The 24,796-nt window shown below is 42.0% G+C and overlaps 3 protein-coding genes across 5 annotated transcripts in view; 2 read left to right on the top strand and 1 right to left on the bottom strand.

The window, feature by feature from the left end:
• Positions 1-74: 74 nt before the first annotated feature.
• On the bottom strand, positions 75-3,284 carry LOC135333916 (uncharacterized). Of its 3 annotated transcripts, none has more exons than XM_064528942.1 (8): positions 3,103-3,284; positions 2,776-2,855; positions 2,635-2,681; positions 2,147-2,254; positions 1,230-1,307; positions 1,004-1,084; positions 515-659; positions 75-297 (listed from the first exon to the last, which is right to left on the bottom strand). In XM_064528942.1, the coding sequence occupies exons 1-8, from the start codon at positions 3,168-3,170 to the stop codon at positions 179-181; spliced, it is 726 nt and encodes a 241-aa protein (XP_064385012.1). In that variant the 5' UTR covers positions 3,171-3,284; the 3' UTR covers positions 75-178. The 3 variants fall into 3 exon arrangements, with proteins under 3 accessions (XP_064385012.1, XP_064385013.1, XP_064385011.1); XM_064528943.1 differs by having other exon boundaries at positions 515-662; positions 2,635-2,675; XM_064528941.1 differs by having other exon boundaries at positions 115-297; positions 515-662; positions 3,103-3,283.
• A 14-nt stretch (positions 3,285-3,298) lies between these two features.
• Positions 3,299-6,045, top strand: LOC135333911 (uncharacterized). Its single transcript, XM_064528937.1, has 8 exons — positions 3,299-3,516; positions 3,638-3,683; positions 4,210-4,373; positions 4,703-4,845; positions 5,000-5,162; positions 5,523-5,630; positions 5,703-5,743; positions 5,879-6,045. Exons 1-8 carry the CDS (start codon positions 3,450-3,452, stop codon positions 5,999-6,001), a joined length of 855 nt encoding a protein of 284 aa, XP_064385007.1. The 5' UTR covers positions 3,299-3,449; the 3' UTR covers positions 6,002-6,045.
• Positions 6,046-6,104: 59 nt separating this feature from the next.
• The window catches only part of LOC135333880 (uncharacterized), a 39,046-nt gene continuing 20,354 nt past the window's right edge, over positions 6,105-24,796 (top strand). Inside the window, exons 1-44 of the mRNA XM_064528896.1 lie at positions 6,105-6,261; positions 7,655-7,813; positions 8,102-8,260; positions 9,712-9,870; positions 10,012-10,176; positions 10,299-10,451; positions 10,598-10,762; positions 11,340-11,498; positions 11,646-11,810; positions 12,066-12,230; positions 12,446-12,616; positions 12,720-12,881; positions 13,045-13,200; positions 13,447-13,590; positions 13,658-13,822; positions 14,050-14,205; positions 14,327-14,488; positions 14,695-14,859; positions 15,006-15,170; positions 15,463-15,606; positions 15,657-15,821; positions 16,157-16,318; positions 16,514-16,678; positions 16,907-17,050; positions 17,233-17,397; positions 17,533-17,700; positions 17,850-18,014; positions 18,227-18,382; positions 18,687-18,851; positions 18,987-19,142; positions 19,278-19,460; positions 19,577-19,738; positions 19,921-20,085; positions 20,400-20,561; positions 20,691-20,852; positions 21,219-21,383; positions 21,546-21,722; positions 21,865-22,023; positions 22,293-22,451; positions 22,670-22,828; positions 22,983-23,165; positions 23,315-23,476; positions 23,595-23,765; positions 24,580-24,759. Of these exons, the coding sequence (XP_064384966.1) occupies positions 6,198-6,261; positions 7,655-7,813; positions 8,102-8,260; positions 9,712-9,870; positions 10,012-10,176; positions 10,299-10,451; positions 10,598-10,762; positions 11,340-11,498; positions 11,646-11,810; positions 12,066-12,230; positions 12,446-12,616; positions 12,720-12,881; positions 13,045-13,200; positions 13,447-13,590; positions 13,658-13,822; positions 14,050-14,205; positions 14,327-14,488; positions 14,695-14,859; positions 15,006-15,170; positions 15,463-15,606; positions 15,657-15,821; positions 16,157-16,318; positions 16,514-16,678; positions 16,907-17,050; positions 17,233-17,397; positions 17,533-17,700; positions 17,850-18,014; positions 18,227-18,382; positions 18,687-18,851; positions 18,987-19,142; positions 19,278-19,460; positions 19,577-19,738; positions 19,921-20,085; positions 20,400-20,561; positions 20,691-20,852; positions 21,219-21,383; positions 21,546-21,722; positions 21,865-22,023; positions 22,293-22,451; positions 22,670-22,828; positions 22,983-23,165; positions 23,315-23,476; positions 23,595-23,765; positions 24,580-24,759 (7,063 nt within the window). The 5' untranslated portion in view covers positions 6,105-6,197. The remainder of the gene's footprint in view (positions 6,262-7,654; positions 7,814-8,101; positions 8,261-9,711; positions 9,871-10,011; positions 10,177-10,298; positions 10,452-10,597; positions 10,763-11,339; positions 11,499-11,645; positions 11,811-12,065; positions 12,231-12,445; positions 12,617-12,719; positions 12,882-13,044; positions 13,201-13,446; positions 13,591-13,657; positions 13,823-14,049; positions 14,206-14,326; positions 14,489-14,694; positions 14,860-15,005; positions 15,171-15,462; positions 15,607-15,656; positions 15,822-16,156; positions 16,319-16,513; positions 16,679-16,906; positions 17,051-17,232; positions 17,398-17,532; positions 17,701-17,849; positions 18,015-18,226; positions 18,383-18,686; positions 18,852-18,986; positions 19,143-19,277; positions 19,461-19,576; positions 19,739-19,920; positions 20,086-20,399; positions 20,562-20,690; positions 20,853-21,218; positions 21,384-21,545; positions 21,723-21,864; positions 22,024-22,292; positions 22,452-22,669; positions 22,829-22,982; positions 23,166-23,314; positions 23,477-23,594; positions 23,766-24,579; positions 24,760-24,796) is intronic.

Here is a 24,796-nt window from a genome sequence, read left to right as displayed (position 1 = left end):
TAATTATATGCATCCCTTCTTAATATTGTAACATGAACAGGAACATAAACGTTATCTAATAATTATTGCATGGAATTAAAAATAAAACATGCAATTATGCATGGTGGGTCGGTATTTAATATTTGATAATTATCATGACATGTGATCTAGTTTTGTGTGTGCAATGAATATTAATAATTCACAAATATTGTTCCGATTTATTGCTACCAAAATCGTCAACAGGATTGTTTCTAGTGTCACTTTGTGCTTTGTCATTATTGTCCAAATTCGTCTCTGAATTTTGACTCTCCCAGAAACCTGCAGCACAGATCGAAGGATGGAATTAAAATAAAAAAACTGTAAATTAACAGCAGCTAGCTAGCTAGTGTTAAGTAGTCAAGTGTTAAAAAATATACAGTCATTGACAGTGACACAGCTGATCGAGTGTGTACTCTGTATAAAGGTACATAATTAACACCTTCAATTTAATTAAGCAAATTTACAGCAACACTCAATGCAAGGTCTCCACACGTACCGTTTTGCTCGTCGGTGTTGTAGGTGAGGTCAACATCCATCTCTACTGAAGGGTCATAGCTGGCAGTCCCACTCTCAGTGTCCAGGCCCTCACTGGCCGACAGTTTGAGAGCCTTCACTCGGCCATTGCTGTCGCTACTAGCACTCTGCTGTATAATTATAGAGGGAAGATGGATGGATTTGCTGATTGGGAAACCAAAATGACAGCGTGCTATGTATGTACATAATCATGTCTGTGAGAAAGCCAGTGGAAGGAGTTACAATAGCACATCACCCACTTTTATACAACAAAGCCTGTAAAACCACATTACTGTAAACATAACTGATTAGATCACTCTATATGCAGCAATCCTCTTTTTGCTGCGTGTAGAGTGATCTAATCAGTGTGTGTTGAATACCTCCCAGTTACACCCCACACTGAGACTGCGACTATTCACGACACTATGAATATCTAGTTAATGATATGTGTGGTGTAGTGTTGATGTGACACCTCCATATCTCTAGCCTCCACAATCTGCTTCCTAAGTCTGTCTTTACGTGACACCCGTTTGTTGGCACGTTTCTCCAGCTCCTACAATGCAGAACACAGCAAATAATCACCAAACAGCATGAAACAAAATAGTGGCCTGATTCAAACCATACATGTACGTGAAGTGTGTATAGTACAAGGATCACAAAATTACAGCCCCTGAGGTGAATAGACAAGGCTTGCTGACCTGTTGTTTTCTCTCCTCCACTTGTCTTTGTTTCTCAGCCAACATCTCTGTAGTGAGCTTGGGCACTGAGTCCAGTTTCTGAGGGCAATACAGTTCATTAGCAAACATGACTGTATTGGCAATTGTTGCATTTTGAGTGGGCAGATCAAAGGAAACACTGTGCCAATATCTACCATATGGCACAGGTCAAGCCTTGAACTGTGCCACTATCTAGATACTGGCATAGTATGGCTAAAGTTACCTAAAGCCCACCCTGGCATAGTATAACACTGTCAACAGATTCAGTGGTAAGCAGAAAACGTTTTTCATGCATCTGGGTGCATTCCACAGCAACCACAAGTAGTTGAAACTAGTTGTCCTATAAAACGAGTGATGTGTACACGAAAAGGAATGCACAAGGAATGCAACAAATCAGTTGTTACACAGCTCACTCGTGCGCACATTGGATATATTGGCTCAGTAGTGACTTAGGCCCAAGGGCCGCAGGCCTCGAGGGCAAAGGCACTACTGAGCCAATATCTCCCATGTGGCACTGTGCATGTGTCACAACTATAACTAGATCACAATTAATGTATACCATTATTTTGTCGACAGCTATAATAGCCTACGTACACGTATGTAAAAACACACTCTCACCAGGGTTCATACAGGATTTTTAGCTGGGAGGGGGAAACATTTAATTCAGGGGGATCAGGGGTTGTTCCCCGGAACATTTTTACGAAAAGATTATCAGTGGTGCAATTATTTTGGGTTTTCAAACCATTAAATTTTACTAGTTAGTAGTATGCTTCCTTTAAAAGAGATGCAGACGTTTTTAAGGAGAAAAATCGTTGTGATTCATTTTCAGATTTCTAGGTGGGGGGATCCCAGGGCGCCCCCCCTCTCTATGAAACCCTGACAACTATACTGTAACTCACTGATAGTCTTCGTGGTGGTAGTCCTTTAGGGTCACTGCTCCCATCCTCATTAACACTCACTTCAAACGCTTCAAATTTCGGCCTTTCCTCGTCATTACTGCCTCCTGCCTGTACACAACATCACTGTAAAGCACTTCATGTAATGGTGGGACTCTGTACTACTTTATGGATCCATCTTACATGAGACATCAACCAACTAGCTTACAGAAATCTAAGTGAGTACCTGACTAGTGCTTATAATTAGGCACATAAACAGTACCAAGAGTTCATTCTTGACAGTACCAGTACATAATTATATAAAATGGTGCCTTCACCAACCAATATAATAATTATTATGTACCCAGCTCTACACGCACGCACGCACGCACGCACACACACACACCCACACACACACACACACACACACCCACACACACACACACACACACACACACACACACATACACACACACACACACACACGCACCCACCCACACCCACACACACACCTGACTGTCACAGCTGTGTTGAGTTGTGAGCTCTTGTGATGCTGTACCTAGCGACAAAACAACCCAATCATCATCAAACACACGGAGTGTAAATCAGCATTAGAGCTCTACCAAGGTGGTAACAGGCATTAATGTACATACCGTGATCGTCTGTTCTCTCCTCACTCACGGTTGCTCTAGTGGTAGCCTCACCCTGAGTCAACGGCTGGGGCTCTCTCATACTGAATGGAAATCACGTAACCATTGAATAATTACGCTTTAATACTGGTAAAGGTCAATAGCTAATAGCCTCCTCTACAAGCCAAGTAATACAGGTAACTAGACTACACGTACACATAATCAACCTTGCTTTCAGGATTAGATCTTATCTAATCTCGGTAGCATCGAGACTAGAAATGTTCATTCGATATACGTCTGACTACATGTACATACGTTGTTACTGCACTGCTTACAGTGCACTGGCCTCACCTTGAGTCTTCTTTGATGGTGATGTCTGTATTGGCCACCTGTGTCGCTTTGGATGTTCCACAACCCATAGCCTCTCTCCGGTACGCGGTCCAGCGATCAGCTACAGCACATGTACGTAGATACAGTACAGCAGGTCAACTGATCAAAGGCTGATGTTTCTTTGAATTACCCACCAGTAACCATGGCAATAACTATTTTACCACTGAAGTCACATGTCAAAGGTCGCGGAAAAAGTTAATCAACAGAGAACAAGGTCCACTAGTTTTATATTATATTAAAGACCTGTCAGAGCTCTACAAGGCCAAGACCTTCTTCCAGAGACAAGGACCACACCGTAACTGTTAGACATGAGGAATTTTATGAAGTTACTTTGGTCTGTGTTACTGGTGGGGACATACTCTCAGCTTGGGAGTGGTACGTGTACGTGTGTAGTGTACATGTACGTACCATACTGTTGTACCATGCTGTTGTACGCACCATGCTGTTGTACGTACCATGCTGTTTTTAAATCACTGTGACTGATTATCCATTGCAGCAAACAATGCGACGGCGGTCCAGCTTACAACGGCACATTTGATAAGGTGAGCGGTGAGCTCATTATAGTTTAATATGAAGAGCATAGCACAGACAGACGAATCCGGTTGATTGGTATAAATGATAGTACCTAGAGGTTGTACAAGTACTTGTATAAGCTTGTTCGTAGGTAGCGAATGGCTTATACCATTATTAGGGATTAGGCTGGTTTTACGTTGTAGTTACTGTTTGTTGCCCGTACGTCTTAAGGGTGTAAGGTACAGTACATTGTAGTCTGTGCAGTCGTGGCTATGCTTACATGCAGTACGTACTGTAACCATCTACATACATCAAGTAAGTATCACTGCTTAAATTGAAGAGCTAGGTCATGTAGGATGAACTGAAGCACACACACTACTGCACATATGCTGTTTACATTGTTACTTCCCAACCATTGTTCACTAGTGCCCAAATACCGTCTTCCTTATTGTATATTGTGTGTGCTGCATGGAGTGCTTTACTGGTTATGTAAACCAGTGTAGTGACATCTGCTGCTGTTGGTAATAATGAATTGATCATTGATCTCCCCTGTAGTTTGACTCCCACCCCTACTGCAACTTCGTCCAATCAGGTGTCCAGTACGCATCACATGACCAGCAGCAAAGCCCCTTCCCCTACCTCAATCCCGGCTGAGAACTTCTTCACATATAAAGATAGCGAAATCTACTTGAAAATCCATACCATCTCCATCACATTTGGTATGAGCAATTATGAGTTTTCAGAGGGGTGGGTATCTTTAACCCACCATTCAATCTAGCAGTGGGGCTGTTGTGATTATGTAGTTATATTATAGGCTATCATTATATACTAGGGTATTTCCTGAGCGGGCAAGGAATAAATCCTTGTAACGATTGCTATAATTATATACATGTACAAGCCATAATGATATGGTTTGTGAGGAGCCGCCATTAGATACAAAAATTGCACTAAAAAGTCTGAAAGTCAGTTTGTAACCATCAAAGTACTAGGGGAACAAGTAATTTTTACTGATTTATTCATTTCTTGTTCCTATTCCATGTACCTTTAGAGTCAGCCAGCTACAAGAATCTGACTGGAGAGATTATTGAGGGGATGAAGTTTGTCAATAACACAGTGATTCGTGTTAACTCTACATATACTGTTCTCAAGCGGTTTTATGGCACTGACAGCAATCCAACGTTTTTTATTGCAGTAAGTGCTCTAGTCATTTGAGTCACTCGAGCATTGGTAACATTGACTAGTGCATTCACTGTAGTATGTGCTTGTACTATATATGAGCTATCTAAGCTGTGATAAAATTAGTGTGAACCACTGACTATAATTATTATCATTTTTCCAACCCCAGTTTCACTTCACGCAAGACAGCAGTGAAGATGACCCCAAATGGTACCTGAATAATTTCCAGCACGCATCCATCAGCAAGAACGGGACGGTGCAGACCCTCTTCCAGTACAAGGGCATACAGTACAGCATCTGGGCACCCTCCGGTCTGCAGTACCAGTGCACCAGTGAGTGGCTAACAACCTGTGTGTTCACTTGATAGAAATTGCCTAGTTTTTAATAAATTATGCTTCCCTAAGGGGTATAATTATTATTACAGGCTGACTGGACATGTCTGTATCTATATGACTAATGTCCATGTGTGCCTGTTTGTAATTACATGTCGTTAATTCCACTAAATTGTACCAGGAGCTGCTCCTGATTGTACGTTAGACACTTTCCAGATGTACCACTTATAGACCTGTGCATTGTTAGTGAGATCTCAAACATACAGTAGTACGTAGTAGAGTCTGCCATTCTTACCATGCAACCATTGAATCTATAATTATATGTATAGGCTGTACTCCAATTTTTTTGTTGATACTCAGGTGTTGTGCTGCATGGTAGCAGTGGTGTGGATGGAAATATTGGCACAAATCTCAACATTACTGGAATCAGCCTACAACCATTTCTAGGGAATAAAGACCCATCTAAAGGTTAGAACTATATCTTTTTTGTACATACATGCTCTTGTTAATAATTTGTTCTCTAATTTGTTCTCTCGATAGATATTTTTGATTGCGCTCGTCACAGCAGCAATAACGAAACAGTGAGTGTACCGATGAGTGTAGTTAGTGTAGTCACACCTGCACACACAAATTCATTGCCGTCCCTACAGCCCCCTTCCCTACACCCCCACACATAAACTCACTGCCCATTCTCACCCCTACACACACACACACAGATCGGACTGGTGGTGGGACTGTCACTAGCTCTAGCTGTTGTGATTGCAGCTGTTTTTATTATTATTTCCATTCTTGCATCCAAGAAATTCTTGAACAGAGAATATGATATACTTAAAGATTAGTGTTTTGTTTATAATTATTCATTGTGTGTTGTTGTGTGTTTTGACTATTGGTTGATTGATAAGGTAAGGGGGCGTACGTGTTAGTGTTTGAGCATGCGCAGTAGCTAACATTTATAGAAACAAGAGGTGGGGCTGCTCAGTTTTTTAGCTATTGCTATCTAGAACAAACACAAGAAAAGGAGCTCCTGGGATAGCCATGGCTACCTGGAAGAACCTTTTGTTGCTTGCTATTGGATTGCTTTGCAGCAGCTCTGCTAATGGTAACATAATTATTTAGTATATGCTATTTGATCATGTCAGCAATCTGTACACTGTATTACTTGCTAGTGAAAAGCCTTTGCGAATGAGCCAAATCAGCATGACTCTTTAATTAATTGCAATCTAACTATTGCATTCTGGAAAGGATGTTCGTAATTACAGGTTTTGCGATTTGATTACCACTCACATAATAATTATTATATTTGATGCTCGCAAAAATTGTTGTAATACGATAGTCTACATAATTATGCAGTATTATCATGATGCAGTAGGTGTTGATCTTAAGTATAATGATACATATGTACAGCACAGGTAAAAACTGATGTAGGAGTAAGATCACAGCACAGAAGTTTGTATAGTATTCAAGGATGAATTTTGTAACAAAATAATAATTAAGTTGAGGGTGTTTGAGCATACGAGTATAGAAATTATTTGCAAAAAGAAATGTGGAGTCCTAACTGCATGTCAGTAGCTATAATAATACTTTATTCATTGGACAAACCTGAAGTCACGAGTTAATGGGTGGGTGGTATCAATAATGTGTGGGATTGCCTATGTTTCTCATTGTTTATCTTTGCTACTACTGGAAGTCAGGGTAAATATATGAATAGCCTTGTGTTGGTGCACAAAAAACAAGTAACCATGCATATAGACTCAAGAGCTGACCACATAATTTTTTGTTTAAACAGATTATAAAAAGATCCCACAATTGAGGCTTTGTTTCAAGTGTAAAAGAGGAGCTATCTAGCTTAATGAAGCTGAAGTTATAATGACAAAAACATAGATGTATGGTGATAAAAGAGTTTGGTATTATCAAGAGCCCATAATTTTATTATTGGACTCAAGGGGAGGTTCTATAGAGAGGTTAACAACGACACAGCTTTGCAGCTCTTTCATTACCTTGTAGCCATAGACTGCAGCAGCCATAATTCGAGAAAGAAGCTTTAGTTTTCAAGTCCACATTTCTCACGAGCGAGGCTACACCTCGAGGCACAACGACACATGATTCTTAAGCTTGCGTATGCGCACTGCCGCCACGTGGAGATTGCATGCATGTGGAGCAAATTGTTTTGTGATCTTATAGTCCTGCAGCAATGCTGTTCTCAAAACCTGCTGTGAGTTTAGGAAACCTGAATCTGCAAGCGCAGTGCAGAAGCAATTGTTATGTGAAATTTTTCACCACGTATTTGGTCTGTAAGACTATATACTGTCACACCACCATAATGGCTATACCCTGAAATATAGGGGTGATGGATTTTTTGCTCACAAAACAAATTACTTAACAAACTTACGTTTGTGCTGCTCTAGATGAGTCATGCATGCTACATAATATTTTATGGCACATGCACTGCTGGCTCAGGCCGAGACTTATTACATGTAATATGTAATATGCAGGCCAATGCACTCAAGACGATGTGAGATTGGTGAATGGTCCCACCATGTACGAAGGCCGTGTGGAGGTGTGTGACAATGGTGCCTGGGGCACTGTATGTGACAACGGTTGGGGCACACGAGATGCTCAAGCGGTGTGTGCTCAGCTTGGATTTGGCGCTGGTAAGCACAACTTGTATATGGATTTGCCATAATTATTCTAAATTGGCCTTCACTATATACCTTGCAATGCTCTTGTTATTAAATTGGCTTATGTTGCATGAAAATAGGCGTTTTGGCTGAAATTATAATTATAAGCGCCCTTTGGTAGCACATGTATTCTTAGAGACCGTATATTAATTAATTGTGATGTATACGTACGGTAGATCAATTCATTGTCGATTTATATAGTCTTAAATTAAGTACTGACAAAAAACGAATTGATAGCAGCATACTTATTTCCCCTAACAGCTATCGGCTCTCCACGCTTTGCTTTCTACGGAGAGGGGACAGGAGCGATTCTCTTTGAGAATGTGAACTGTGATGGTTCTCAGACCAGACTATTAGACTGCGGTGTTGATAGAGTCCACACTTGTGGACACTGGAGAGATGTTGGGGCTGTATGTTCAGGTATATATATGGTATTCTTTTGCAGCCAATAATTATAGTGCATGATTCATGTAAGTGCTTGATCTGTGTGATTATAATGATACCTGCATGTGCAATAGGAATAATTAATTCACCTTGTATGTATTCTTTTGTAGCCAAGTGCATGATTGCTTGGTTTGTTGATTATAACGATACCTGTGCAACAATAACTAGTGTTCAAGCTGGCGCTGTGCTAATGCCTCTCGCCATGTTTTTGCTTTCGCTTAAAAGTACAGTGGCGTAGGAAGCACGGGTGCTCAGGGTGCTGGAGCACCCCCTTATCTCATGCTACCTTACCTACTTGCTCCATGAAGTTCAGAACAGCTAGCTAGCTTGATATAGCAGCTAGCTAGCTAGCTAGTAATAGTGGAGCTAGTAGCTAATAGTTACTGAGCTAGCTATACTAGCATAGTTACGTACACAGTACAAAGGTCAGCTAGATGAACCACATCGTAGATATCTCTTATAAAGAGCAAGCCATTGCACATCTTATTTTGATACTGATAATTTTATACCAAATTTGCTCAGAATTTATCTCTGGGAATGTAGAATGCCAAAATTTTCCGGGGGCAAGCCCCGGACCCCCACATTTTTCAGAGGCCTCCAGCCACATCAGCACCCCCTTACAAAAACATCTTCCTACTCCTCTGAAGTATTAGAGTGTTATATTAGTATTAAAGTTAGCTTATCTATATAAAGTCACTGAGAAGAAAAGACTTATTTACATGCATCTATTGTTGTATTATGTGGCTTACCAGGATCTCAAGAAAGAAGAAAATTGATTCTTCCAGGATCTGTAGTTCAGTGTATATAATATCTAAGAAGAAAAGACCTGTGTACATGCATATTGTTATATCTGTATTGTTATATGGTAGTGTTTTGTGGCTTATATACCAGGCCCTCAAGACAAAGATGATTCTGCCAGGAGGATCTTGGGATATTATTTTCTCACACATGGGGAATGAGCGCGCATGCGCATTACATCCACAGGAATAATTAAAGGGTGTGTCCAAAGAGATCAATTTCACAAAATAAATGGCTACTGCTAGCTAGCTGTTTTAACAGATATTTTTTGAGTATTGTAGCTAACAAAAAGCTAGCGCTTTAGTGCAAGGCTAACTCATATGTTGAATAGAAAGTTTGTGCGGACAGATGATGCTATGAAAGATTCTGAAGAGACTGCAACAGCCTTCAATGTGAGTCAAACTAGCCATAACTCGAGAAAAAAGCTTTAGTTTGCTAATCCACGAATCAAAATCCAAGAGAACGTGGCTAGAAGCCTATAGAAGCTGTTAGTTTTCGTTACATTGCAACCGTTGAGCAGTTATAGCTGGAATACACACACACACAGACAGACACACACACAGTCGTATCCCTTGTGCGGCTACGCCTCGAGGCATAATTATGGGTCAGTACTTGTATTCACCTTGCAGGACCATGTGCTGACGGGGATGTGAGACTGGTGAATGGCCCCAACACGCTTGCGGGTCGTGTGGAAGTGTGTTTTGGTGGAGCATGGGGCACAGTATGTGATGACTTTTGGAGTCTTGCTGATGCTACAGTTGTCTGCAACCAGCTGGGGATTGGACCTGGTAAATAATCATTGTCACAACAGTCTACAATGCAAAACTTTTGATCAGTTTGTCAAACTTATCTAATCGTTGCCTATTGCCATAAACACGTACTCCACGCGCTAAAAAATAAAACCCTCATTTTGTTGCCAATCTCCACAGCCACCGGTGCTCCTATACGGGCCCCCTACGGACAAGGAACTGGAACCATTCTTCTTGATAATCTTCAGTGTATTGGTACTGAGGCCAACCTGATTGACTGTCCCCACAACGGAGTCGGTATTGAAAACTGCGGTCACTCTGAGGATGCTGGAGCAGTCTGCACAGGTATTAATTCCTCATTATCTCTGGGCTGTCTTGCACAAAGTTGAATGGTGTTGCCAGTAATATAAATTATATGGCCATGGCTTAGTCAGTGTATTATGTATTATTCTGGAACTCAAATGTAGGTTGCACCCAGAATGACTTGAGATTGGTCGGACCCAGCGATCTGCAGGGTCGTGTGGAAGTGTGCAATGCTGCAGAGTGGGGCACAGTCTGTGATGACGCCTGGAATCTCCTTGAAGTTCAAGTGGTGTGCAATCAGCTTGGATTAGGCAGAGGTAATATTTTATATTGACAGCTAGTCTGTACGATTTTAGACATATTATAACTGCATGATTCAGTTTTATACTCGGTTGTCACAACGAATATCAGAAATATGCCTATAGGAGTCTGCATGTATACTATATTATGTCACTTTTTACAGCTCGACGTCAAGATGGGTTTAGTTACTATGGTGCAGGAACAGGAGCTATTGTTCTTGACAACCTTGGATGTATTAATACTGAGACCAACTTGTTTGACTGTCCCCACAACGGACTTAACATCCACAACTGTGCCCACTGGGGAGACGCTGGAGCTTGGTGCTATGGTAAGAGTCTGAGGGGCAATATGAAACTATAGTATAATATGTACGCAAAAGGAGTATAATAATTATAAAAAGAAAGAGTGTCAAACTACAGGTAGCTCTACAAAAAAAAACTGTGCACAAAGTAATATTATGACTCGCATGTGATGAAATATTGTAATTATCTACTAGGAAAGCCGTGACGTTTATAGGAGTGTGGTAATTGGCTGATTCTAACCAGTCGTTCACGTTCAACGTTCAGAGCTGCTCACTGCTACTTTAATCTTTTCACAAAAATCCTTCTTCACTTGCACTCTTTATAACTCACTGTTACAGTGATTGTGAGTTGCTCGCATGCAATTAACAGCTAGGATGTCGCATTACTTCGTGCACAGTTTTTGTGTATAGCTATCAGTAGTTCGACACTCTTCTCTTCTTATAGTAATTATACTCTTGGTATTATTTTTTGCGCTTATCTATTAATAATTTATTAATAAGCTTACTGGAGATCTGCATGCTTTAATTAGCTTACTCCTGTTAACGGGAGCATTGTTGGAGGGATCTCTCATTTATATATGCATTGCAATGTTTGCTGATGCAGATGTCTGCTCTGATGGAGATGTGAGATTGGTCGGTGGGACCAACACACGTGAGGGTCGTGTGGAGGTGTGCAATGGTGGAGCATGGGGCACCGTCTGTGATGACTTCTGGAGTCTCAATGATGGACATGTTGTTTGCGGTCAACTTGGACTGGGATTAGGTAAGTAACACATGCATGCATGGTCCATAATTATAAACTGTAATATATACTTGTTAGAAATGTAAGTAGTTGTTTATCACAGCACGGTTATATGTGCACTGATACAGGTGTTTATCACTATACTATAACTCCCATACACACACACAGCAACAAGTGCTCCTCGCGTTGCCTTCTTTGGACAAGGAACTGGAGACATTCTCCTGGACAACCTCCTATGTACTGGCACTGAGGCCACTCTGTTTGACTGTCCCCACAATGGAGTGGGTATCCACAACTGTGGCCACTCTGAGGATGCTGGAGTAATCTGTGCAGGTATCAAATCCTATACTAGTTGAATGGGATACACTAAAAATGTGCTGAGTGTAGAGCAGTAGATAGTGAATTCAGAGAGCTGTAGGTGGAGCATGCGGAATTTAGAGCCTATATAATTAATCATGAATTTTGATAATCACAAAAACGAGACTCGTAAGACATTAAGCAATTGCAAGACATAATTATTCAGCCAATGCCATAATTATGGTGATAATGTATACAGTGTACGGTTTTCAATATTAACTGTTTGTATAGGATGCACTCAAGGAGATTTGAGGATATTAGATGGACCACCTGATTTGGTGGGACTTGCCGGTCGTGTTGAGGTGTGCGATAATGCAGAGTGGGGCACAGTCTGTAACCAGGGATGGGACCCATTGGATGCTGACGTTGTGTGCCAACAACTGGGACTGGGCTTTTGTACGTTTAATTTGCTGCAGAACTATAGTTTATATGTATAGTATTTAGTACTATGCAGATAACTATATTATGGATACTCTTATGACCCTATACCCTATATCATTGACACAACCCCCTAGCTCCTATAACTACTTTGCCAGAATCACATCCTAATCTAGAGTGCACAGTTTGTCTTCATGATAATGTTCATAATAATCATTGTTTTTCCCCATTAGCTGCCCGTTCAATTGCTTCTGCCGAGTACGGAGCTGGTCCACCAAATTATGCAATTGTCCTTGGAAGGTTACTATGTGTTGGCACCGAGGCTTCTATATTTGACTGCCCCATGGCCAACAATCCTCTTAACCAGTGTTTCCATGGCGGAGATGTAGGAGTCGAATGTGAAGGTACGTATGTTGATGATCCTTTTGTCTATGCAACTGTTGTTCATCATTCTGCATCTATACATGTGTGTGCCTTTTTATATAATCACTCATACTAACACTTCAGGTATTTGCCAAATTGGAGATTTGAGACTGACCAATCAGACCAACTACAAGAATGGTCGACTGGAGGTGTGCAATAATAGAGTGACTTTTGGCACTGTCTGTGACGATATTTGGGGCTTTCAAGATGCAAATGTTGCCTGCAAACAGCTTGGATTTCCTGGAGGTATGCCATGACTCATAAAAGTTTCAACTATAATCATACATGAGCTGAAAAAACCGAGATGGCTCCGGCCCATGCAGACTGACAATAAGGGCTAACTCCACCCCAACTAGCATAGTCTTTTTACCAAAACTAAGAATTAAGTGCATTACAAATTTGTTTGCAGCTCTTGTGGACTATCAGTTCTTTGGAGAGGGAACAGGAGACATTCTATATGATGATGTGTCCTGCCGGGGCAGTGAGACCAGCCTTGCCGACTGTCCCAGGAGTGAGGACCCCCACAACTGTGCTCATTCTGAAGACGTTGGATTGGAGTGCTTCGGTAGGGAAGTGTGACAACTACCCTTGCATGCTTATGCATTATACACACGTGTAATTATGTAGAACTTATAAAATTATATGTACAGTATTACAAGTGGTAGCGCACATTACTGTTTATACTGTTATCTCAGATTATTAAATAAACAATAGACTACTTTTGCTTTTGATCTTCGCTTTTTCCTATACATGTATGTACGTGCTTGTAAAAGTGGCATTTCATTCTCTTGGCCTCTATGAATTCTTGCAGACAACATTCGTCTGGTTGATGGAACTTCAGCATCGGAGGGTAGAGTTGAAGTGTACAGCAATGGAGCCTGGGGAACTGTCTGTGATGATTCCTGGAATCAGAATTCTGCCACTGTAGTTTGCAGACAACTGGGATATCCAGGAGGTATGTATGTTTTTAAATCGAATACTGTATTGAGTCTAGTTGAAACTCAAATACTATATTTTTGCAGCAATTTCGTTCACCGGATCTGCCTCCTTTGGCCAAGGAACTGGAAACATTGTGCTTGACAACGTTCTCTGTACTGGCACTGAGGCCAGTCTGTTTGACTGTCCCCACAACGGACTCAACGTCCACAACTGTGGTCACTCTGAGGATGCCGGAGTCGTTTGCATGGGTACAAAAAACTTAGTGTTGGTCATAGTGTTTCGTGCAATAAAGGCTAAACAGTCTGAAACCATTTTTCCTAAGCATATTATACATACATACATACATACATGCATGGTTATATAGAATGATTACGACTGAGCTGCATTTATGGTATCTACACGTATACTTTTCCCTATAATAGAATTGTAGTGCCTACTGTCAAAGTTTACTCAATATTGATTCTTCTCTCCATAGACTGTACTGACGGTGATGTGAGACTGGTGGGAGGGGCTGATAATACTGAGGGCCGTGTTGAGATCTGTAACAGTGGGCTGTGGGGAACTGTCTGTGATAACGGGTGGGACATAAATGACGCTACAGTAGTCTGTGTACAACTCGGGTTCACTTCAGGTGAGTATCTGGCTTAAAAATGGCAGCTGATGTATGTACATAGCAAATTGTGGTGCAATTACTAGATACTAAAATTAATTCGCATAATAATTATTATTATCAACATAATTATTCTCTTCAGCTACTGACTTTTTCACTGGTGCTATGTTCGGGAAAGGAAATGGAGATATTGTGCTTGATGATGTGGGCTGTGACGGCACTGAGACAAGACTAGAAGATTGCCCCAAGGCACAAATGTCTGCTGAGTGTACCCACACCCAAGACGCTGGAGTCTCTTGTGAATGTGAGTGGGCTAGGAGTTATAGTAACTACTTGCAGCAACACACATGTGCATAATTATGATAATTTGTAATAGCTATATAGATATAGGCTAAGTGAAATCAAAGCTATGCCAGAGTGCTAAGACATAAGAAGGTTATAATTATCTTATTGCAACACAATTGTTAGTTGTTTATGCAAGAAACAATGCTGATTTTATTCTGTATACAGCTGTCATTCCCATCTGTGAGGACGGAGATCTCCGGTTGATTGGTGGAGATGCCAGAAGTGGACTAGTAGAGGTGTGCAGTGGTAATGAGTGGGGTACAGTCTGTGATGACCTGTGGGACAATACTGATGGAGCTGTAGCCTGCAGTCAGCTGGGCTTCCCTGGCTGTAAGTTGCAAAGTCATTCTTTTACAGCTAGCCCAATGTCTTAAAATAAATGTTGCTTTTATAACAGCCCCGACGGATATTTTCTGTATATCTAGATGAAATGACTGATGTTTGGTAAATATCATAATTCTATTTGTCAATTGCAGTTGAGAGTGTTGCTTCATTTGGTCAATTCGGGCAAGGCACTGGTCCCATTCACCTTGACAACCTTGGCTGCGTTGGCACTGAGACCAGACTCATTGACTGTCCCCACAATGGAGTGGGTATTGAGAACTGTAACCACTTTGAAGATGCTGGAGTGACCTGTCAAGGTGAGGGGAGGGGCTTAAAGTAGATTCACGAATGGAAATTCATGAAGTGTGCATGTTTAGCATGTGCTAGTAATGCCCACACATGCACAGACAGTAGATTCACACCTCTGTGCACGTTTGTTCCGTCTGAGATTATTCACTGCCCCTGATTAGCTATCAATAATTATTTGATAGGAGCATGTAAAATTTCCTCCTATGCGTGCATGCATGCATGGTTAGTATAATTATGTAGAATTTAACTTGTGCGACGACAGACCGTTGTATAATTATGGCAACAAACTTTTAAATTCAGCCGACGTCCGCCTCGTCAATGGAGCTACTGAGAATGAGGGACGTGTGGAAGTGTTTGCCAATGGAGCCTGGGGCACAGTCTGTGATGACTTTTGGGGTCTTCCTGATGCCGGAGTTGCCTGTAGGCAGCTTGGCTATTCCACAGGTATGTAAATTAAAGCTCGTGGGGATTTACGTACCTGTTTTCAACGACAGCCACCGGAGCTCCTATCCAGGCTGCCTACGGACAAGGAACTGGAGCCATTCTCCTGGACGACCTCATGTGTACTGGCACTGAGGCCTCCCTACTCGACTGCCCCAGTAATGGAGTGGGTATCCACAACTGTGGTCACTCAGAGGATGCTGGAGCCGTATGTGCAGGTGAGGACTTATTGTTGTGTTGTGAAGGGGTCGGACGTTAGTTTCAGTTAAACATGAGTGTGTTCAAGTGGTTACCTAGATTTCATGCAATCACACTAAAGTAGCTGGTCAATAATTTTCCAGCCAAATGATGACCACTTTTATATAGTATGCTTAGGACAATATTTTACATACTTATACAAGCAATCTACATAAATAGCCTTCTTTTGTTAACGTTGATCTGACAAAATTTTTTCACCAAAAATAGTACAAGTGGTTGATTCTGTGATCGTAAGTATAATTATTGCCCATAATTATTTGCACAAGTTAAGTTGCTTATATTGATGTTTGTGCAGTGTGCTCTGAAGGAGACATAAGACTTGTGGGTGGAGCCACTGGTAACGAGGGTCGTGTGGAGGTGTGTGATAGTTCCTCCTCTTGGGGCACAGTCTGTGATGACCTCTGGGACGACACTGATGCTGCTGTTGTTTGCAACCAAATTGGCTTCCCTCCAGGCAGTAAGTTCTCATCACTACCATCTCCCTCGAATTTAACCCCTCACCCCTCCCCTCGGTAGCTCTTTATAACGATAAGCTTTTTTTGGACCAATGCAAAGCTTATCGTCTATAATAAGTTGTGATAAAGAGGCATGGTGTATTCAAAGGGGACATAATTATTATTTTTTACCGTTACGTTTCGAAATTTTCCTGCAGCTGTTGTTGCTCAATCCAGAGCATTTTTTGGGCAAGGAACTGGAAACATTCTTCTCGACAACGTAGGTTGTGTGGGCACAGAGACCAGACTGTTTGATTGCCCAAATAATGGAGTAGGTGTCCACAACTGTGCTCACTCTGAGGATGCTGGAGTAATCTGTCCTGGTACGTAATGCATAAAACCACTCATTCACAACAAATGAACCTGTTGCAAAGCCCTATAATTTATACCAGTAATTAATATTTTGATCCATCAGGGTATATACTGCTTATACGTGCTCTTATATCATTCTGTTCCATAAAACTATTTGTGCAATAGACCAAAATGTTTGCAATGGCCTTTTAGCTACCACCATAGGCTTTACTCATTGTAGTATGTTTGTACCCCTGTAGTTCGAATCCGCCTCGTCAATGGACCTACTGAGAATGAGGGTCGTGTGGAGGTGTATGCCAATGGAGGCTGGGGCACAGTCTGTGATGACGCTTGGGGTCTTCCTGATGCCGGAGTTGCCTGTAGGCAGCTTGGTTACAGTGCAGGTGCGTTGCAATGGCTGGCGTTTGTGTAGTCTTAGATTCTAAAAATTAACTACCCTTATAAATTATAATTATGTAGTGTAAGTGACCATGCATGATCGTAAGCTTGATTTTGCTAGTGCAAAGTGAGATGAGAACAACACTCCATGTGCTAAAATGAAACCCTCATGTTGTTGCCCCCACAGCCACCAGTAGTCGATGCTGTGCCGCCTATGGACAAGGAACGGGAGCAATTCTCCTGGACAACCTCAACTGCGCCAGTACTGAGGCCTCCCTGTTTGACTGTCCCCACAATGGAGTGGGCACTCACAATTGTGGTCACTCTGAGGATGCTGGAGTTGTTTGTGATAGTAAGGAGATGGCGTATGTAAAATACATCATTTTTATAGTATTTACTTTTGCAAGAAATGAAACAGAGGTTTTAATTTTGGTACGTACGTTGTAGTTTTTGTTTTTCAACATTTTGACTTATCTCTTGCTTATAGCCACACCTGCGTCTTGCACTAATGGAGACATAAGACTGGTGGGTGGTCTGGTTCCGAATGAGGGACGAGTGGAGGTGTGCGATAACAATGCATGGGGCACTGTTTGTGACGATTCATGGGACCTTGACGATGGACAAGTTGTCTGTAGACAACTCGGCTATTCTATAGGTACAATCATGTATAGTTTGAGACACTCATCAGAAAAATAGATTCTTAGGCACGGTAATAACTATGAACAAAACCAATGACAGAAGTGCTATATATAGAAATAGAATTATGGTAGCTACTTTCTTATTTCAACCTTATTTCGATTACAGCAACCTCTGCTGTCGGCAGTGCTACCTTTGGACAAGGAACTGGAAGCATAATCCTCGATGATGTCAGCTGCATTGGGACCGAGTCTTCCATCGTGGAGTGCCCGCACGGAGGACTCAACATCCACAATTGTGCACATTCTGAGGATGCTGGAGTACACTGCAAAGGTACTTGTCATATATACTGTTATGTTTGTGCAGGGCACAGCTTGTCTAGCTAGATACACTACTATGGCAAATGTATAAAGTAAGCTAGCTTTTGACTATATATACCTGCTACTATTCAGTGTTAGCTACATACTTTGGAACATAGACATTCTCTCCATTATTCTACAATCTGTAATGCAATAGCATTACATCATACGAAATCTTCCATGCAGTGTGTACAACTGGCGATGTCCGTTTGGTGGGTGGTATGTCTGAATTCGAGGGTCGTGTGGAGGTGTGCAACGATGATGAGTGGGGCACAGTCTGTGACGACAGCTGGGACCTTAATGATGGAAATGTAGTGTGTGCACAACTTCAATATGGAGCAGGTAAGAAATATTCACGGGAACGCAAAACTATTGCTAGTGAATTGAACCCACTCACGGGAACGCTTCATTGTACTGAAGTTATGGCTGTTGAAAGACAATACGTATATGCATGCATGTACATGTGTTATGCTTTTTCGCATACATGCATGTGATTGTAGTGCTAATTATTGAATCAATTTTGCATCAAGCTACGGTGTATTTCTAACTACACGGGAAATGATTTCTAAGCCTCTTACACTAAAATTTAATTTCCAAAACAAAATTGATCACTTTTCACATAATAATTATTTTCACTTTCCAATAGCCACCAGCGCACCACGCTTTGCAACCTTCGGACAAGGAACTGGACCCATTCTCCTTGACGACCTTATGTGCAGTGGCTCTGAGTCCTCTCTCTTTGACTGTAATCATGGAGGAGTCGGAACCCACAACTGTGGTCATTCTGAAGACGCTGGTGTGGTCTGTGGAAGTGAGTGCTTGTTAAAGAGCGGCTGAATTAATTTTAGTATAAAATTAAGAGCATAATTATTGCATATAAGTTAGGATAGATGTATTTTAGCTGTATATTAATGAAGCTGATATGACCTGCTTCTTCTTTGCACAGGTGTGTGCCCACAAGGTGATGTGAGACTGGTCGGTGGTACTAATGAGTTTGAAGGTCGTGTGGAGATCTGTAACCAGAACCAGTGGGGCACAGTCTGTGACGATAGCTGGGATGATAATGATGCAATGGTCGTGTGTAGACAGCTGGGAAATACAGGTGCACACAAACACTCAAACTATAGAAAGCTTGTTTTTAGTGCAATTTGAAGAGAGAGTATTGTTCTCATTCAGCATGTTAGTATAAAAGTGTCAACCTACCTAAGTATCAATACTCGGGTCCATGTACCTGCAGGTGGTGTTGGCTTTAGGGTTGCTATGTTTGGTCCGGGAGTTGATCCTATCTGGCTGGACGATGTGGCTTGTACTGGAACTGAACTGTTGCTTAGTGATTGTTCCTCCTCGGGCTTTGGCACGCATAACTGTGGCCACAGTGAAGATGCTAGTGTGAGATGCAGTGGACCTGTTACCCCTCCTCGTAAGTTGTTCAGCTGTTTGTGTGGGAGTGTGTGGGTGTCTTTGTTGGTGGTGGTTGTGTGCAGATGTGAGGCATAAGGTCAATGATCGTATGATTATTGAATATCCGCTATACAGCTGTGTGTATCCAAGGTGACATTCGACTGGTGGATGGAGCTGACTTCAGACAGGGACGTGTGGAGGTGTGCAACAGCAACGCCTGGGGCACTGTGTGTGATGACTTCTTTGGCGCTGATGAGGCCACTGTCGCCTGTAGGCAGCTTGGACTCAACGGAGATGGTAGGATTTTATTGGATTTGGAAATTAAGCTACGTACATGTATACAGGCATTTAGAATAGGTTTTATACTGTTTGATGTTTCTTCGCAAGTCCAATTATCAGAGCACTCAAAAGCCAATTATAGCTACTCCTAGTTCGGATAAGTCCTAGTAAGATAAAATGTTACTAATTGTTTTCTACAGGTGCTACTGCTCAGTCTTTTGCCACTTATGGACCAGGAACTGGACAGATTGTGTTGGACAACATTTTTTGTACAGGTACCGAGACCTCCCTGTTTGATTGTCCCCACAATGGCGTTGGTACTCACGATTGTGTTCACTTTGAGGATGTCGGAGTCACCTGTCCACGTAAGTGGAACTGTGTGTTAACTTGTCCGTTTCTTTGTTGAATTATATGTATTTTGACAGATGGCTATCTATCTATAGTGTGCACGTGTAATTATACATGTACCAGAATTAATACTCTAGCCATTTATGTCTATTATATATAGGGTCATTCTTGTGCTTGTACTGCTACTTACGTATTGTACAATGGCTAGTATGATAACTATACTAAGAATTCACCAATGGTTAGTAGGGGTTGGGTTATATAGTAGGTCTGTCGGTCATCCTTACAACATTTAGTTGTGTCACAATTACTAAGGTATACTTCGCCCGTGCAGTCATCTGTGACAATGGTGACCTGAGACTTGTGGGTGGAGCCAATTCCAGAGAGGGCCGTGTGGAGGTGTGCGATAATGAGATGTGGGGGACCGTCTGTGATGACTTCTGGGGTGCACCCGAGGCTCAAGTAGTCTGCTGGCAGCTCGGATACAGCAGGGAAGGTACATACATGTACATCAATGCTCGGTGGAGCGTATACTAACTACAGTCATATACGCACACATAATATTTATATGCATATCAAAAATTGAGCCGTTAATTATAATATACGTATCATCTTCTTCGTGTAGGTACTGCTTTTGGTAGTGCTTTCTTTGGCCAAGGCACTGGTTCAATCTTGTATGATGACTTTGGCTGTACTGGCACTGAGAATAGACTGACTGCCTGCTCACATCTTGGCGTGGGACAACACAACTGTGCCCACTTTGAAGATGCTGGTGTGAGGTGTACTGGTACGTTACTGAGTTCAGTAGAGCGTGCTGAAGTGTATAATTGATCTGTAAAAGCTAAATCCAAACACGATTTCTGCCTCAAAATAACATGCACTGTCCCCTTAACATACTTGCATAACACTTATACTTTTAAGGCTGAGAGTAGAGGTATTTAACTGCACGGTTAAATGAGAAATTTGCATGCATGATGGGAGGCTATAGCAGCTAGCTAGGAGTGTGCATGTAGTCCAGCCACGCCCTCCCCAACTTCGTATAGCAAAGAGGCTTGGAATTCGAGACTAGTGTGCATGCATGCATGCAGTCAATGCTATAGGATTCTTGTATGAAAAATGTAGTGTTATTAAGAATGTTCACCCATGCATGCAGGTACTTGCACTGAAGGAGATCTCAGGCTAGTCGGAGGAAGCAACGATTTCGAGGGTCGTGTGGAGGTGTGCAGCGGCACTGGAGAGTGGGGCACTGTCTGTGATGATTTTTGGAGTGACAATGATGCAATCGTTGTCTGCCGACAGCTTGGATTCAATGCTGATGGTAAGAACTAAGATGGATGCTTCAAATCATACATGCATGCATGTGCCTGACTGCATGGTTCATAATTTGCTCTAGAGATTTTCATTCCCCATTGTCACTTGCATACATGTACATAAGTATGAAAGGACTCATTGTAATGCTTGCCTCTTTGCTCGTGATTAGGTGCAACTGCTTTCAGTTTCGCCTTCTTTGGTCAGGGAACAGGAGAAATTCTCATCGATGACGTCCAATGTGTTGGCACGGAGACTCGATTACTCGACTGTAGCCTAACACAGATACACAACTGTGCTCATACTGAAGACGCTGGTGTTTCGTGCTCCATGGATACAGCTGGTCCAAGTACGTGCACATATTAATCTTTATTCTATAAAGTAACTACCAGCTGTAACATAAATTGTATTTATAGTGGAAATGAAGTTCTAAAGTTTGGCATGCCTTAAAGTGCTAAACAAGATACATGAATTCATTTACTGGTTTTCAGGTTGTTCTGACTACGAGCTTAGACTTGTTGGTGGAACCAGCAGCCTTCAGGGTCGAGTGGAGATTTGCTTGGGGAACATCTGGGGCACAGTTTGTGACGACCGCTGGGATAATGCCGATGCTAGTGTGGTGTGTGGCTTTCTTGGATACTCCCGTGACGGTACGCTGGTAATGTATTGTAAAATGAATGCAGTTGCATGAACAGTATATATATGCCTCTTTCTACTTTATACTCCTGTCAGTACTTTATGTACGCAGATCTCCTGTAATCACCAGTTTGTATTAATTTTGTACACTGACAACCTATATACCGTAACCGGACCCATGCAAGACCATTGCATGCACAATGGAAAACTACCTATGTATAATTAGAAAAGACAGGATGGTCACGGCATAATAATTATATTTCTTCACTGTATAATAATATAGGTGCTGTTGCTCGTTCATTTGCTGCTTTCGGACAAGGAACAGGGCCCATCTGGCTGGACGAAGTTGGTTGCCAAGGAGATGAAGCATCACTTGCTTTCTGTCCCATAGATTCAACCCACGACTGTTCACACTTTGAGGATGCTGGAGTGGAGTGCATCAGTACGTTGTGTCTGTATCAAGCGCCCTAGCTAATGTGTGTATGATAATTATGTCAAGAAATGTCTTTTAGTAAAGATCGAGTTAATGTAAGCTAGTGATTACGTGATTTAGATTGTATAGGAGGCAACTCAGTAGTTACCACTGAAGTATACATGCACTGCAAGTATACCGTACAAGTATGAACATGCATGTTCACACATTTTATTCTCCGCTTTCAGTCTGTGTTCAAGGCAGTGTGAGGCTGGTGGACGGTTTGAGCGATCTGGAAGGTCGTGTGGAGGTGTGCAACAACCAAGAATGGGGCACGGTGTGTCAGACCTTCTGGGAGAGTCCTGACGCAGGAATTGTGTGCTCACAAATTGGATACTCAAGATTCGGTGTGTTAAATTAATTGCAAATATCTATCACAAAATCCAACCTTAGTATATATAGTTAGCTAGTAATGTAAAGGTATATAATTCTTTTACAGCTCTGTATAAGTTATTCACATGCAAAATTAAGGATTAAGTACGCATGCACATACTTCTATAGGAGCCACTGCCAACGGTGCACTGTCTGCTGGCTATGGAGTTGGAAGAGGTCCAATCCTCTTTGACCAAGTCCAGTGTATCGGTAATGAAGACTCCTTGTTTGACTGTCCGAGCTCTGGGCTTGGCATTCACAGCTGCCCGACTGATCATAGCCTTGATGCTGGTGCCATCTGTAGCTCTGGCAGTAAGTTAATTAAGATAGCACCGTACAGTACTTGTAATTAACCAGTCACGTCTGTTAGCTGGATGTAACTACGATGCCAATGTTTATATGTACTGTATGTATAGTGTACATATATATTGTGATTATTATTATGGCTCCTTTGCTGACAGTCGTCTGTGGGTCTGGAGATGTCAGACTGGTTGGTGGAGACGCTCCCGGCTCTGGCCGTGTGGAGGTGTGCATTCGTGAGGTGTGGGGAACAGTTTGTGATGCCCTCTGGGATGAGATGGAGGCAGCTGTGGTGTGCAGGCAGGCTGGATTCTCTAGGATTGGTGAGTCCCTCAGGCTTAACTGTGAACAGCCTTTTCTCTGGCTTGTCTCCCTTTTGCTACTTTTCAGTTGTAGTGGATTCAGTTCTGTTGACATGAATTAATTCACAAATTTGTACAGGTGCAAATGTTACAACTGGAGCCTCGTTCGGACAGGGAACCTCCCCCATCCAGCTCACGGAGTTACGTTGTACTGGCTCTGAGGACAGCCTTCTCGATTGTCCTGGTAGCGACACTGTAGTGGCCACCTGTACACATTTCATGGACGCAGGAGTCATCTGCAACACTTCCGGTATTTTTCGGCTATAATTATTATGTATTAGTTAATTAGTTATTGCCCAGCCAGAGTGCAACATGCCATATATTGCACTGGAGCAATATAATGCCCGAGGGCCGCAGGCCCCGAGGGCATTATGTCATCCAGTGCAATATATGGCATGTTGCACGAGGGCGCCTGCAATAACTAACTTGTTGCCCAATGACGTTAAACTCGTCTGACTGGTCATATAAATCGTAATAAAAGACATGTGTTTTGAAGGAATTTAGTGTATTCATTAGTTTTGCTGAATTCCATAGTAAATTTTTAGGTTTTCTTCCCACTAGTAGTTGTAAAAGTAGTAGCCTATAAAAGGGACCAACTGAGTATTGGGTGGGACAGTGGGGCATAAGTCCCAAATGGATAAAGAAATCTACTGCATTTTTACACACAGTGCAAGTGCATATAATCCAGTGCATTATGGTAGCCATGGCAGTGATGCAACATGCCATATACTGAGCACTGGATTGCTTTGATCTGCCCACTCACTGGGCAACAAGTTCTATTTCAGTTAGCCCCAGCTATTACAGAACATTAATTATATTTAATGCACGGTTGCGAGTGCTCTATGGATATTATTGGCCAAGCGGAAGTTCGAGAAGCTCATGTATCTCGAGGCGAAGCCGAGTGCTACATGATGCTTCGAGAACTTCCACGAGGCCAATAATATCCATAGAGCACGAGCGTAAAACACTTTAAAGAATACTTTCAAGCTTTGAAACAAGACACTTTTGCATAGATTTGACTGAGTGTGTGTTGCTTGCTATTTATTAACTCTTCCTTTTTGCAGTGGTGTGTCTAAAGGGCGATATCCGATTGGCTGGCGACATCGCTCTCCGAGGTGATGACCCCTCGATGCAAGGTCGTGTGGAAGTGTGCAATGACGAAACATGGGGCACAGTCTGTGACGATTTCTGGGGCAACGAAGACGCTAATGTGGTGTGCAGGCAGCTCGAATTCTGGGACCAAGGTTAGAATTTATTTCTCCAATGTGATAAGAAAAGTAT

Source organism: Halichondria panicea, chromosome 3 (assembly GCF_963675165.1).
Source record: "Halichondria panicea chromosome 3, odHalPani1.1, whole genome shotgun sequence".
NCBI classification, from domain to species: domain Eukaryota; kingdom Metazoa; phylum Porifera; class Demospongiae; order Suberitida; family Halichondriidae; genus Halichondria; species Halichondria panicea.
Note: the sequence above shows the minus strand (reverse complement) of the source record. Positions and strands in the feature narration are given on the sequence as shown.